Below are 14,399 nucleotides of genomic sequence, written 5' to 3'. Positions count from 1 at the left end.
AGTAAATAACTGATTCAGAAAAGATCTGGAATTTTGTTTACCCAAGAAAATGTTTATATTCAGCAAATAGATACTGCATGTAAAGGTAGCTGCAGGTTGTTAGTTCTAGGATGTGAACATGAAAAATACATTTGTAGTCATAAATCCTGAGGAATGTATGGATTGGAAATAAAATTCTGTTAGTATTGATAGAAGAAACACTCATCTGGTAAAAAAATTATATTTCATATCTTGTCACTAAAAATGTTATCATCATTCAGTATTAGTGAGTCTGTGTTATCAGAAGCCTGCAAAATATAAAGGGGAAAAGACAATTAATCTGCTTTTTTACTTCATTTTTAAAGAAAGATGATAAACTTCAACAGTTGAAAGAAAATTGTGATGAGCTCAGCAAAGAAGTAATCCAGAGGAAAGCAGAAATTGATTCAATAAAAGAAGCTGTTTCATCCAAAGAAAAGATGATATTAACAGATGAGGAAGAAATGAAAAGACTCCAGGAGATGCAGACTTATCTAAAAGTAACACAGAATTAATTGTGCCCATGTATCTGTGAGTGTGTGTGCATGTGTGTGTGTACGGGTCCATGTTTTGCCCAAAGGAGCAGCAAATCTTCTGGATGTTGTCATTCCAAATTCATTATGTCATTACATTAAATATTAGACCATTTTCCCATAGGCATGAAACATGCTGCTGTGCCATATCCTTATTGCTCCTGCAGGAAATACTAAGAGTCTTGGTTTTGATTAAAAAGTGGTTTCTATAAAGACATGTTAGTTATATTGTGTTATTTTAGGTTGTTCAGATTACAGTTAATACAGATCTACACTGAGAATTAAAAACATACCTGGGTCTATTTGTTTCCATGGTATAAATATCATAATAAGATGTATTAATAATGTTAAAGCATAATTTTTATCTTGATGATACACTAAAATTGTAAACATCAATGTTTCATTTTAAAAGTAGGAGCTACAATTCTCTGGGAAAAAGTCAAGCAATTAAAAAATGTTTCCTACCAATTTTCACAGCAGTTCTAAATTAATATTACTGCTATGAAACCTCATCAGCTTTTGAGGCTATTAATCAAACCTTTCTGTTTTGTTACTAGGCTGAGCTAGTTAGGCTCCTTGGTGTTCCAAAGCAACTTGCAAAAGAAACTGAGAAGTTGAATCAGAAAAAAATGTATGTTTTAACAAATAATTCTATATACATGAATATATATATATATATGTATGACTTCTTCTTATCCCTTGGTTATAGAAATGATTGAGTATGGTTGTTGATTAAAATTAGGATCAACATTTAAACTAACAATTCCACAGCTGACAGTGTGGCCTGAGCTACAAACCCTTAGTCCTTCTGTACCCTTTTCCCTTAGTCTTTCTGTACCAGCTGTGGAGTCACAGCAGCTTTGCTGTAGGGTCCTGACATGAGCTGCAGCCTCCAATACTTCATAAGGGGAAATGCAAGCCAGCAGCCAGCCTTTTCTTTCTCTCTCTCTCATGAAGCTGGGGTTCTTCTCCTCTGAAGCATGGCATGTGCTGTTTTCTCTAAGTGTTAAATCAAATTAGCTCTGTGCAGTTTCAGCCAGGTCACTCGCAGATCCCAGCGGTCCAGTTGCCATCCAGATGAATGGAGGGTTTTGTGCCCTCTTTATGCACAGGGTTACACTGAAGTTTGTGTCTCCTGCTTCCAGTCCCTATCTGTAACACATAAACTGACTGTTAAATGTCTCAGGTTTAAAACGTGTATGATGGTTTTGTTCTACATTTTCCTCACTACTCTGCTTAATGCAACTCTGCCGTCATAAATCTAAGTTTGCCCTATAGTGTTACAGAGAAGCAATTTCTAAAACCCACATCGTGCAGATTGCTATTAATGAAATATTTAAATGAGTCTTTATATTTGTGTCACATCACAGAATAAACTAACCAGAGTTCCCCGTGTTTGGGAAGAATATTTAGAAATGTCACACCCCTGTACATAGCAATGTTGACAGAGATCAATTTACTAGAACTCTTTCTAATATTGTCATGGTGCTAAGCTGTCAGCCCCGTGGCTATCTGCAGTTTTATTGTTGGACTGTATTGGAATTTGAAGGTTTTCACTGTCTGATTTTAAACATTTGACATATATTGTTGTGAAGTTATTTTGTATGTCCACAAAAACTGGCAACTTACATTTCATCTTTTAAATATGCATGTGGAAAATTTAACCCTTACTGCTTTGTTAAAATATATCCACAGTGATGCAGAGAAGAAGAATGAAGCCCTTAATGACCAAATAGAAGAATTGAATAGAACACTGAAAGCCACTGAAAAAAGGACTGCAGAGATTTTGCAAGAAAAAAAAGATGTAATGAAGGAAATGGATGAGAGACAAACTTTGATGCAAAAGAATGAACGAGAATGCATTAATTTGACAAAATTACTAGAAATTAATGCAGAGAAGGAATTAGCCATCCTATCAGACAGGTTAGAGTAAGAGACATGAGCCATATGGAAAGAATGAATGATTCTTCATTCTCAAAAGTTTATTTCCTTTTTTCTGCTGTTGCTTCTGTTTTCACGTTTTATGCTGCAACCAGTGCAAATTATAAATGATCAGGCTTGGTTTTCATTTCCAAAATATTTACATAAAAATTTGGAATCTGGAATCTAGGATCTGCCTTGAAGAACAACATCAAAAAGCACAAGCATTTGATAAAATCCTATGAGATTTTGCTCTTAAAAGTGAAATATTTTAGAGAGTTTCTCCATTTAGTGAACACATTTTCTTTCCTGTGCAACCCACTGAAAGTAGTTTGAAGAAGAATAAAGTATGTCAACATTTTCGTTTTCAAATGAGGCTCATAGATGTCTTCCCTCATGTAGTCCTGAATTTCACTGGGGATTTGTTGTCTCTTTAATATTCCCTTCAATTATAATTTTATATTTACTTGGTGAAGTAAAATAAACTGTTAGGTTGAAGGCAAGCTTCCAATGATTCCTCCTTTGCAGAGGGAGACGTATAGTTGTGATTCTGGCCATATGCTCAGCAGAAATGCTTTTGCTTTTCAAGCTTTGTATTGCAGGCCCATGGCATCTTATTTCAAAATGTTGCCTTATACTAAAAAATGTTTTCTTCTTCCTATATGTACTAGATATGCTGCTATTTTTAGCATATTTAGAACAGACTGTGAGACCTCACTGACATAATTAGGGTATTATAATTGATTATAGTTTTAAAAATTGCTACCTTTCTGGTAATTTTTGTAAGTAGTTTACAAGTTTGTCTTGCTGAGTCATAGTAATGAGGTACTCAAAAACCATTAAAATAGTTGTGCCTGTTTACATATATGTCTTGATTAAGTTACCTGTTTCTAAAATTCTGTGTCTATCTATATAGACAAATTCTGGAAAATAATTTAAATAAATGTGTCTTGGAGCACAAAAATCAGCAAGATATTCTCAGTCACCATCAAACACAGAAAGATAAGGAACTGAAAAGTTTAAAAAAGATAGAGTTACAGCTGAAAGAGATGTGGGATTGCTTGGAAGGAGATAAGGCAAAGCATAAAAGACTCAAATCAGAGGTCTGTATGAATGCATTGATCATAAAGATTGTAAATTTTCTTGTAAGAAATATTTCTATGAAATTTCTTGTCAGTCCTACAAAGGAAAAAGGGGAGAAGATTGTTATTTCATCTTCCTCATTTCCTCCTTGCTTTAGTATTTCACCCACTCCTCTTTCAATAATGCATTACTCTTTTCTGTTTTACTTAGTTTTTTTACTTAGATAATTCTAAAGGGAAGTACTATTCTGCTTGTGTATTCAAGGCACTTTCTTTTCTGCTTCCAATTCTTTCTTAAAAATTTGCTTTGACTATAATTTTTTTCATATTTTCTTTCTCTCATCACAAGTTCTTCCATTCTCTCTTTCCTATATATATTTTCTCCTATGTTTGCTCCTTGCTCAGTCTAGATTCTGAGTCATAATGAATTAATTTTGTTTAGTCAGGAGAATGTTTTTTCACAGCACTTGATGTTTCTTACATTGACACTATCCTTCAAATTTTTCTTGGTCCTTCTATGCAATTCAGGACAGAAAAGAGTCTTAGATAATTGTAACATTTTTAAAAATAGCTATACATATAAAAACTCATATATACTTAGCTTTGCTATTTAAACAACTCAAATTATTACTTGATAATATTTAATATTATTACACAATATTTTTGTCTCCCTTGAAATTCCTCCTGAATTCACATGTGTATTACCTAGTAATATAAGCTCACCTGGGAGAAGGGATGAAAGCTCTAGAGCTACAAAACAAAGTTTTGGATTGAATTTCCTTAAATAATGATTAAAGGGCTGACTCATATTCCAGACTTTGATCTTAAAGCTTAAAGAGTTTCTGTTCAGTATCAGCTCAGAGAATCTGGGAGTTGGTATTTTTGCATGTGTTCCCATTGAGGAAATGTTCCTGGATGAAGAACCACAATTGTTTAAAACATGTAATGCTAAAATCAATGCCATAACTCACCAGCAGCTGTGGTTAGAGTTCACAGTCTGGGGTGGGATCCAAACCCATCCTAGCCCAGTTCCTTCACCCTGTGGAAGGACAAGACCTTGTATGTGTGTTACAAACAGCATCATCATGAGGAGTAAGGGAAAAGGAAAGCCATGAGAGACAGAAGTGGAATTCTGATCAGTGTGACTCCAGCAGCTGCAGGACACTACTCCAATGCAAATAGCCACAGCAACAGAGTTGTTTTAGCCCATCCTCCCATGCTCCATGCTTTCTCTGATTCCTTTCCTGGCTTTGTTAGAAGAGCAAATGTGAAATCACTGCTCCTCTGCATTGAAATACAGTACTGTGGTAAGGAAGAGTCAAGTAGCCAACTTGATTCTGCTTGGCTTTTGCTATACTGGGACAATTTTAATTTGTAAGACTTGGGAATACCCAGCAAAACTTAAAAAACAGTATTTTAGGTAGATAAAATTTCTTTAACTACTTAAACCCCCAGAATTACTTTTATTCATTGTGATTCGAAGTGAAAAAAAATCACAAGAATTAATTGTTTGTATAAATATATGATTGCAGAAGCAGCAGTACATCAGCGTGGTTCCCCAAATGTCTTCTTTTGAATCATATGCTAAGTGCAGAATGACTGGTTTGTAGAATAAGGAAATTACAGGAACACTTCCTTCAAATGTGTTTTTCTCGTTAGTAAGTTGTGAAAGGTCAGCTATTGCTAAACACCAAAATTGTGTGTGAAAGAGAACTGCTGGTCCTGCTGTCTCCAGCCTGGAGCAGAACTGCTGCTCCTCTCCATGTGGGTCTTCTCTTTGCTCAGGCCTATGCAGAAACAGCCAAAAGTGCCTAAGTTTAGCCCTGTCTTATGTGAACAGAAGTCCTGTTCAGATTAAAGTCCTGAACAGATTAAAGATGTTTATATGAGCTTTTTACTTTTACACAGCAGAAGTGGTAACTAATATATGCTCTACAGAAAAGTTATTTTTGATCCCAACACAAGATCAAAAGTAACTTTCTTAGGACAGGCTTTGCTAACATTTTAGTAAACTTAAGTCAAATCAAATGCCAGAGCTGGCAGCTGCAACTAAAGTAAATCTACACTTTGACCTGTACTGTGTCTCTTGTTTCCCTTTGCCATAATACAAGTGAACAGAATTTAATTTTACAATACTATCATAGAAGTGAAAATAACAAGTACAAAATATCTACCTATCAATATTAATTTTTATAGTGAACTCTAACATCTGGTTGAGATCTGAGCAAGATACATGGTGGTGTGTATTATCTTTGAATATCTTCCTGGTTGTTAAATGTAATTTTTTCCCATCCATGTGAATTACAGATTTGAAATTAAACTCTTTTGGGTTGGAAGGGACCTTCAAAGGTTATTTGATCCAAGCCCCTGCAGTAGGCAGGGACAGTTTCACCTAGATCAGATTAGTCAGACCTCAGTCCAATCTGGCTTTGCATGTTTCCAGAGACAGGGAGGGCATCAACCACCTCTCTGGGAAACCTGGGCCAGTGTTTCACTACCCTTGTTGAACAAAATTCTTCCTTGTATCTAATTGTCCCTCTTTTATTTTAAAATTAATGTCCCTTTTCCTATCAGAGCAGTTCCTGCTAAATTTTTTGTCCCCATCAATTACACAGAGGCAATATATGCCATCATAGTTAGCTTGATGCATTTTTTCTTGCTTTCTTATAACCATAAAGAATTTCAAGAAAAGTTAAGTTCAGTGAGGCTAGTACAGCTTTTTGTCTTACAAGTTAAATCATGCAAGTAATTGTAGTGAGATTGATCTATTTTAATCAGAGATAGTGTTTTTAATGTATTCCTTCACATACTTAGGTTAAAATCTGATTGAATAAATGAATTTTCCCATAATGTACATGAAAAATTTATACATAAATGTTTGTGTTATTAGATTTGACTTTCTAGAGTCTAATGAAAATCCTGCTGTAGTGACAAAAAGATGTGATATTCATTCTATGTAGATGTGAACTCTTTTTTCCCTTTAGTAAGCTCAGAATTTCACTCTGAAAATCCTCTGTGAATTTAGGTGATATTTTTATATATTCTCTATGTGTTTAATGTTTTTAAATGACAATTTAGTTGCTGAAAACCATAAACCATCTAAATATGTGAAGTTTAGTGTTCATAGTTCTTGAAAGAAAAATTTGAGAAACTTCAGTAACTTGCTGAGGAACTCTATGCAATTAAGCATTCTTCTATCAGCAATTATAAGAGAGAAATTTAATTTCTTAATTTGTGTAGCTACTTCTAACAGTATCTACAGTTTAAATTTTCCTCAATTTTTCTTTGCATCACTATGTGCTTGGTTTATTTTTGTAGGCAGAAATTAACTCAAAAAACAATGCAGTATTATTAGAAAGACGACAAGAACTGCAGGACGAGATTGAAACGCTCAAGAGAGATTTAGCTGAACAGGTGCTGAATTCTGCTTTCTCATATTTTTTTCATTTTGACAGTTGGTTTTCTATCATGAGAATAAATATTCTTTTTATAAAGAATAAACTTTATAAAAAAGTTTATAAACTTTTTAAAGTTTATAAAAATAAACTGTTTGAAGAAAAAATAATGGAGTTTCTAGCTGCAGCTTTCTGGAGAGAAAATGCAGTAGTATTTCTTCAGTTTTAAAGCCCACTTGTCTTTCATTTTTAAAAACACTTCTGGTATTACTGGCCATATATTAGAAGGTAGAAAGCAAATTTACTTTCTAGTTTAAGTCTTTTTAAATGTTGTTGATGACACTGCAGTTAGAAATATATTGTTATACATTTCCTTTGGATATGAAACCCTGTCTTGTTTCAACAATAAAAATTCGGCATTTGTACATTAAGGTTTTTCATCTTCACAGTTCTGTCATTTGTGGATGTCTGTCTGTATGCAGCACAGCCATACAGAGTGTGGTAATGCAGAAACCTGTGTTACAAGAGCTTTAGTACTTGCCACTACATAAATGACTTCATCAGAAGCAATCTATTTCAGACATACCTCCTTGGTACCTCTGAGGTCAAACCTCCTTGTCTTCTTACCCTTATATCCATTTTCTTCGTGTGTTTTGTTTGAATTCATTCACATTATCAAATGGGGATCTACTTGTATATGGATACATATGCCTTCCAGTACCTGCCTGTCATTCTTTGGGATATGTAACTTGTGTGCCATGGACAGGCATGCAGCCATGGAGCCTGGGAAGCTTCCATTCACCTCCTGCTGAAGACCTGACACTGAACTTACTTAAAGATTATATAAATATCCATTCTGACCAATGGACAATAGCTGAAAGATGTTAGACTGAGGAACAGAAATGCTCCTAGGTGATAATATGTTCTGAAATGTTATTATAGGGATTGTGCATGGTGTTTTAAAGCAATAATTTATTATGGTTTTAAATCCATGTAGTCTGTATATTTGTTTACTTTGCAGATAAACCCAAAGTATTTCCAACTTTGGGTTTGCCAACACTGATACCTTGTTGCATTATGATTTAAATTTAATCTTCTCTAGGAAATGATATCAGATATGGATGCCCGCATGTTAGAAGAATGCATTGCTGCAGAACAATTGCTTTTCAAAGAGCAGGAAAAAAGCAGAAATGAATTATCCACACTTACACGTCTGACTTGGCTCAGAGCTGATGAGAAGCAACTGAAATGCAGGGATGTTCAGAAAACCAAGGTAAAAAATTATATATTTGGAAGGCTGTTCAAAACTACCAGCTGGTATAGGGAGAAATTAAATTACTAGTGAGGGGAGCCTGTGGACTCATTTCCCACCCTAGCTTTGAAGTTCCACCAGAACACTGGAAACTCACAATACTGCGGTGTTTTATTGCAACTTGTGGTGCAGTGCAGTATGTTAAAATATGACTCCATAATTGAAACAAGGTATTTGAAAGGACATTTAGGGAGTGCCCAAAGGAGAGACAAAGATGGTGAAGAGCCTTGAGGGGAAGCTGGGTGAGGAGCAGCTGAGGTCACTTGGTCTGTTCAGCCTGGAGGAGACTGAGGGGAGACCTCACTCAGTTACAACTTCCTCACGAGGGGAAGAGGAGGGGCAGGCACTGATCTCTGCTCTGTGGTGACAGTGACAGGAGCTGAGGGAGTGGCCTGAAGTTGTGTTGGGGGAGGTTTAGGTTCAGTGTTAGGAAAAGGTTCTTCCCCCAGAGGGTGGCTGGCACTGGAACAGCTCCCCAGGGCAGTGGTCACAGCGCCAGCCTGACAGAGTGCAAGGAGCTTTTGGACAATGCTCTGGGGCACATGGGGTGACTCCTGGGAATGGTGCTGTGCAGGGCCAGGAGTTGGTCTTGTGATCCTGTGGGTTCCTTCCAACTCAGCACGTTCTGTGACTCTGAGATTCTGTGATTTTCTTTCAAGACCATGGGCTAAAATGAACAATTTGAAAGAAAGAGGCAGAATAGCAGAAAACATGAGATTCCCAGAAGTAAAATTGTGTGGTTTATTTTACAAATATACAAACATTAGAAGATGAACGGAACTACTACTCATTCCAAAGTGAGGCAGAAATTTCTATTTTCCTGTTACATTTCAAAGCATAAATAATTATATTAAATATAATAATTATTGATTAGAGAAAGAGGGAAAGAAAACTTTTCCTATGACTAGTCATTGTATTTGCTGCCTGCATTTTTCTGGCATGACATGTGCTGTGATGTCATACAGAATTTGCTAAATACCAAATTGCTATATGGAAACAAGGTATTGACGTTTCCAAAATGTATGTCTGTAATCAGATAAATGAGATAAGCTACCCTTCCATCATCTTGGGAAACTCTGTTTGTAAATATAAACAAACATGTCAGGCTTTGTGCCTTCAATAAAATCAGTCCATAAGCAAATAAAACAAAATAATACAAATTCAAGAACACACAGACAAGGCCAAAGTTGCAGCCCATTATCCACCAGCTTTCCCTAATATCAATCTCCTCCTCCTGAGTGGGAGAGGAGAAAAGGCCTCTCAATTTAAGATTGATGGCCCAGGCTGTTGAGGACTGAACACAACTGGAATCAAAAGATCCAGAAACTTAACAGAATGCAATTCTGCTCAAACATCAGTGAATGCTTAAAAGTCAGAATAGAGTAAGAAAGAAGTTTTATTTGTAAAGACACAATTTCAGTGGTTCATATGGTAAATAATTATATAGTGATGGACTTGACAGGCTGATCAGTAGAAAGGGTGGAACTCCAGATAGAGAACCAAGCATTTAAGATGCAGCATCAAACTATCTACCTTACTGATAGTAATTGTAAGCTTAATATAAATAAAAAAACTGTGCTTTTTATGTTGTTATAATAAAAACATTCCATTATAATAAGAAGAAGTTCTCATACTAATGTCCTCTCACTGTCTTTTTCTCATCTAACTGTTGTTCTGGGTAATTTCACTGAAGACATTTCTCTAGTATATCTGAAGTGCTTACTAAATTTTATTTAAATTTCAGATTCAACTCCAAAGTCTTGTTAAAGAACTAAAAAGACTGGATCGTGAACTAGTCATCTGTAAAAAGATGCAAAGAGAAAACCAAAAAGAGTAAGAAAATAATAACAATACATTATTTCAAAAAAGTCTTCTAAAGCAACTTTTATCCAAGTAACACATGCATAAAATTCTAATAATTATTTCTTTCACACATCTCATTTCTTCAGACTCCAAGGATTTATTAGGATGTATGATCTTATACTAATTGAAAAGGATAAATGTATAGATTTGATGCGTATTGCTCAGTGCAAAGCAAAAGAAGTTGAAAACAGGGTAAAACTGCTGGAAAATAATATAGAAAATTTAAGAGATGCTGTTATGACCAGAGAAAGGTGAGTGTAAAGTACACTGTAGTTCACAATTATAGAAATTTAAAACTGGAAAAAATTTTAGGAGGGAATCTATTCCATCTTCAATTATGCCCATATCATCCTTGATAGTTTTTATCCTGTCTTTTTAAATCTGAGTAAAACTAAGCCATTTAGAAACTCCCCTCCATGATCTGTTCCAATTTCTTATCCCACTAACACTCCACAACTGGCTTGGGCATCACTGCTTGTCAGAAAGTAATTTTGAAGTTTGTCTGTCTGCTGTCTCATTTCTCATCCTTTGTATCTGAATTCTTGGATCTTTCAGGTTTTGCATTATCATGCTGTTGCATTCAATATGAACATCACCATTGCACTCATATTTACTGTTCTTAGAGAAAAAGAGGTCTGACACATATGATTCCCTAATGAAGGGGTGCATGGGACTATTAAATTAGTCACTAGCTAGGAATATGGCTAATTATTAAATTAGAACAAATTGGGGATTTTGGTTCAAACTTACACTGAACTTTATTACATAACATTTATTTCAGATAAAAAGTGGTTTCAATTTCCAAAAAACATTCACAGCAAAGATAATGAGGCAGAATAGCTGGTACTTGTGACTCTTTTTTCCTAGACCATTATTTAGTGAGGATATTTTTTTGCCATTTTTTGTCATCCTAGTGATGAAATTCTGCAATATAGACAGAATTACAATGTCTTGGAAATCTGTCCTTGGGCAAGTAGGGAGACAATGAATAGCCAACTGTGTAAGCAAAACAGGAAAACCAAAACTGAGTAGTTAAAAATAACTTGATTTTCCAAAAACTTCATTGTTTGGTGCCAAATAATTGTTAAATCAGACAAAGAATACACTAAGTATTTTTTGTGAATCTCCTAGTAGTTTAGTTTCAAAAGTCACGCTAGAGACATCTAAAAAAGAGGTAGAACCAGTGATTGAAGTGATTTTGTCAAGATGTACAAGCTGACATTTTGTTGTAAAAATTTTGAGACCTTCCCAGTTGATGAAAGAAGGGAGAAAAAAGGCTAACAACATAAATTTTATGTAGATACCATAAGTATATAAATATTATTATTGATATCCCTACCTGGTACAGATCCAACAGATATTTTGGTCTCTGCAAAACTAGAGTTAAAGCTAGTCAGAGGTATTGAATTTTCAGCAACTCCCTTGCTTATGAAAAATATTTTAAATCCCAGTAATAGACTTTAGCATCAGTACCACTGACTTCACTGCAACCCATGCAATTTGGAGGACAGAGTATCAGTCCAAGTAAGGCAAGACATTTTCAGAAAATATTTAAAATACATTGCATTTCTGCAATTCTGTTATACTTTCAGTCTGCAACTTGATTTACAGACATTTAATTAAACTCAGTAATACCCTGTGGTACTCAAAGTGTTATACATGTGGGGGAAATGAAAGAAAGCAGCTCCCTGCCCTGTATGCAACAAATCAGCAATTTAATGATGGAGCCCATGAGGGAAGGATATTTCATCTGCAGGTCTGTATTTTAACAGGAGACTTTGCTCTCCTTTCACCACCTCTTTTGTATGTTGACATGAATATCTTCCTGGGGTAGATAAAGTTGTGTCTTGATCCAGAAGTGATACCACACATCAAATGCAATAACTCTAAATTCTGTGCTGTGAGATAGTAAATACTTTGGTGACAAGAATCCGTCTTTTAAATGAGGGGCCATCATCCAGTGATCAACAAGGATGCTGGAAATAATGAGATCTGTTCTTTATGTGATCTTGTCACTAACCTCCCATTAGGTTTTGGTTTCTTTTTTCATCTGTCAAATGGGCATATGAAATAATAATAGGCAATCTAATAATTTCCTTTCTTGTGTTAATGTTGTGACACACTGTTTTGTAAACTATAGATTTGGAGAACTTTGAGTTGCAACAACAGAATAAATATCCTTATTTAAATAGAATGGCAGGATTTCTACACATTACAACTTTTCATCAGAGTTTATGCCTATGCTCTTAAACTTTATTTTTTATGGCTGCTTGGGCTACCTAGTACAAAATAAAAAAGATGTAGTGCAATGCTCCCTGTATAGCATTTTTCTTGTGCCAGAATCCAGTTCTTTTCAAGCTGGAAAGAACTTGCAAAAAAATCTGCTCTCAGAATGTCTTTCTTCTTCTTGTAAAGCTTCTGTGAAGCAGAGACATAGAGGAGCCCTTGTGTGCTTGAAAAATACATTTCAGCTCTGCTTTTAATTGCTGAAATTGGTTTCAAATTGAAAGAACTAAAAATATTCCCACATTTATGTTACAGAAAATTGCAGGAGGACTATCTGAAGATTAAAAAGAATGAGAGAATGAAAGAGTTGATCCAAAAGGATTATGAGAAAGTTGAACAAGAGATGCTAGAGAATAAAGAAAAGGAAAAGTATTTGCATGTTGACAGACTTACCGCTGCAGCCAGATGCATTGAAGAGGAAATTTCACAGCTACGCAAAAATTATGAAAGGGCTATTGAGCAACGAAATGAGAGGTACATTTGTCAATTTGATCTAAGGTAGTGCTTAATTTTGACATTCATGAAGCAAAAATATTTTTGAGCTTATGAGCACTCCTCATTAGGATTGGTAAAGGTCTGTGGCACTGCAATGTTTCGCTGACCAGTCCCCCTCACTGCACTGCCACTGCTGCTTTGCATTCTGTGGATGTTCCTCACTGCTGATCATGGTCATGCTTCAGAATTATTATTCCAAAAATATGGTGTCTTGGCTACTGAATGCCTTGAGAACTTGTAGCCACCTGCTCTGTTTGTGCATTGTGCACAGTTAAGGCATCTGCAAAAATGCAGATTATCTAGATCTCTCTGATCTTAATCCAGTTTTAAAGGTTTTCTGCTGTTGAAGGCCAGAAGACCTTAAAAATTATTTGAGAGACAAGAGTCACCTTTCCCAGGTTTTGTTTTCTGATTTTCACATTGCTATTATTTTGGTGCTTATTTAAAATGCTGTCATTAGATTAAAATGATAATTGTGAAAAGCTTGATGCATCGTCACAGATTTTCTTTTAAGATAACTTTCTTATGTTCTTGAATAGAATATACTGAATATGACTCATTTTTTAAAAAAATTATCTTTAAATTTTGGTTGTATTTCAGTGATCTTTTGCTCAGAGAACGAGAAGAAGAACTAGGCTTTTTGTATAAAAAAATAAACAGGCAAGAGGCGTTGTGTAGCAATGGAGATACTAAGATGCAAGTTATGGATGAAAAGATCAGCTTTCTGAAGCTGAAGTTAGTTGAGAAAAAAAGAGAGGTTAAATTGTGTTTTAAAGAGCTTACAGTGAAGAATGCCCTGGATGCACATCTGGCGAAACTTCGGATACAGGTTGGTGTTAAAGGAAACATTTTTTACTATCATTCTGTATTTTAAAATTTAAGGAGATTTCATAGGGAAAAAAATCTGGACATACAAGGTTAGTTAAAACAGAAAATTTGGTAATACAGCTGTCTAGCAAAACACTGGTACGTTTTTAACTTCACATATGTGAGTTTCTATGCTTATGTGTAACTGGCTCATGGTCTTTGTTTCACACATGCCAAATGTTTCCTGGGTATGGAATTCCAGCTAACCCACCCCACAGCCTGAAATGTCAGTATGACTAAGCTGGAGAATGGGAGTCATGGGGGAAAAATGAGACTGTAGATAAAATTTGTTAAAACTGTATTGATGGAGTAGGTGGAGTGGTGGGAGATACACTTAGACCATCAAATTTCTAAAATAATAACTCAATTCACACTTGACTCTGAGCCTACTCTGGAAACTCTGCTGCCTACAATGATATAATCCACATATATTTTCTTTTGAGCAAAAACAGTGTAAGTTTTAGTCCTAGTTACAAAACAGCATTAAACAGCTAACAAACTGCAGTGCTTGGGACATTCTTTCCTTGCTTTCTGAAATGGCTCATTTACGTTTGACCTTATCTCCACATGGTAATTTTTCCCATACATACTCTGTTAATGCCTGCACAAAATCATAAATTGGGCTGTA

General features: G+C 35.2%; 1 protein-coding gene across 4 annotated transcripts in view; it reads left to right on the top strand.

The window, feature by feature from the left end:
• Positions 1–14,399, top strand: part of CCDC146 (coiled-coil domain containing 146) — a 69,076-nt gene that overhangs the window by 43,585 nt on the left and 11,092 nt on the right. For all 4 annotated transcript variants that reach the window (XM_064421931.1, XM_064421930.1, XM_064421932.1 and 1 more), the window contains 10 exons: positions 345–518; positions 1,109–1,182; positions 2,247–2,474; positions 3,388–3,574; positions 6,872–6,967; positions 8,051–8,221; positions 10,005–10,093; positions 10,210–10,374; positions 12,665–12,883; positions 13,505–13,733. In XM_064421931.1, coding sequence (XP_064278001.1) covers positions 345–518; positions 1,109–1,182; positions 2,247–2,474; positions 3,388–3,574; positions 6,872–6,967; positions 8,051–8,221; positions 10,005–10,093; positions 10,210–10,374; positions 12,665–12,883; positions 13,505–13,733 — 1,632 coding nt within the window. The remainder of the gene's footprint in view (positions 1–344; positions 519–1,108; positions 1,183–2,246; positions 2,475–3,387; positions 3,575–6,871; positions 6,968–8,050; positions 8,222–10,004; positions 10,094–10,209; positions 10,375–12,664; positions 12,884–13,504; positions 13,734–14,399) is intronic.

Source organism: Passer domesticus, chromosome 5, assembly GCF_036417665.1.
Source record: "Passer domesticus isolate bPasDom1 chromosome 5, bPasDom1.hap1, whole genome shotgun sequence".
NCBI lineage: Eukaryota > Metazoa > Chordata > Aves > Passeriformes > Passeridae > Passer > Passer domesticus.
The sequence above is the reverse complement of the archived record's forward strand: the minus strand, read 5'-3'. Positions and strand labels throughout refer to the sequence as shown.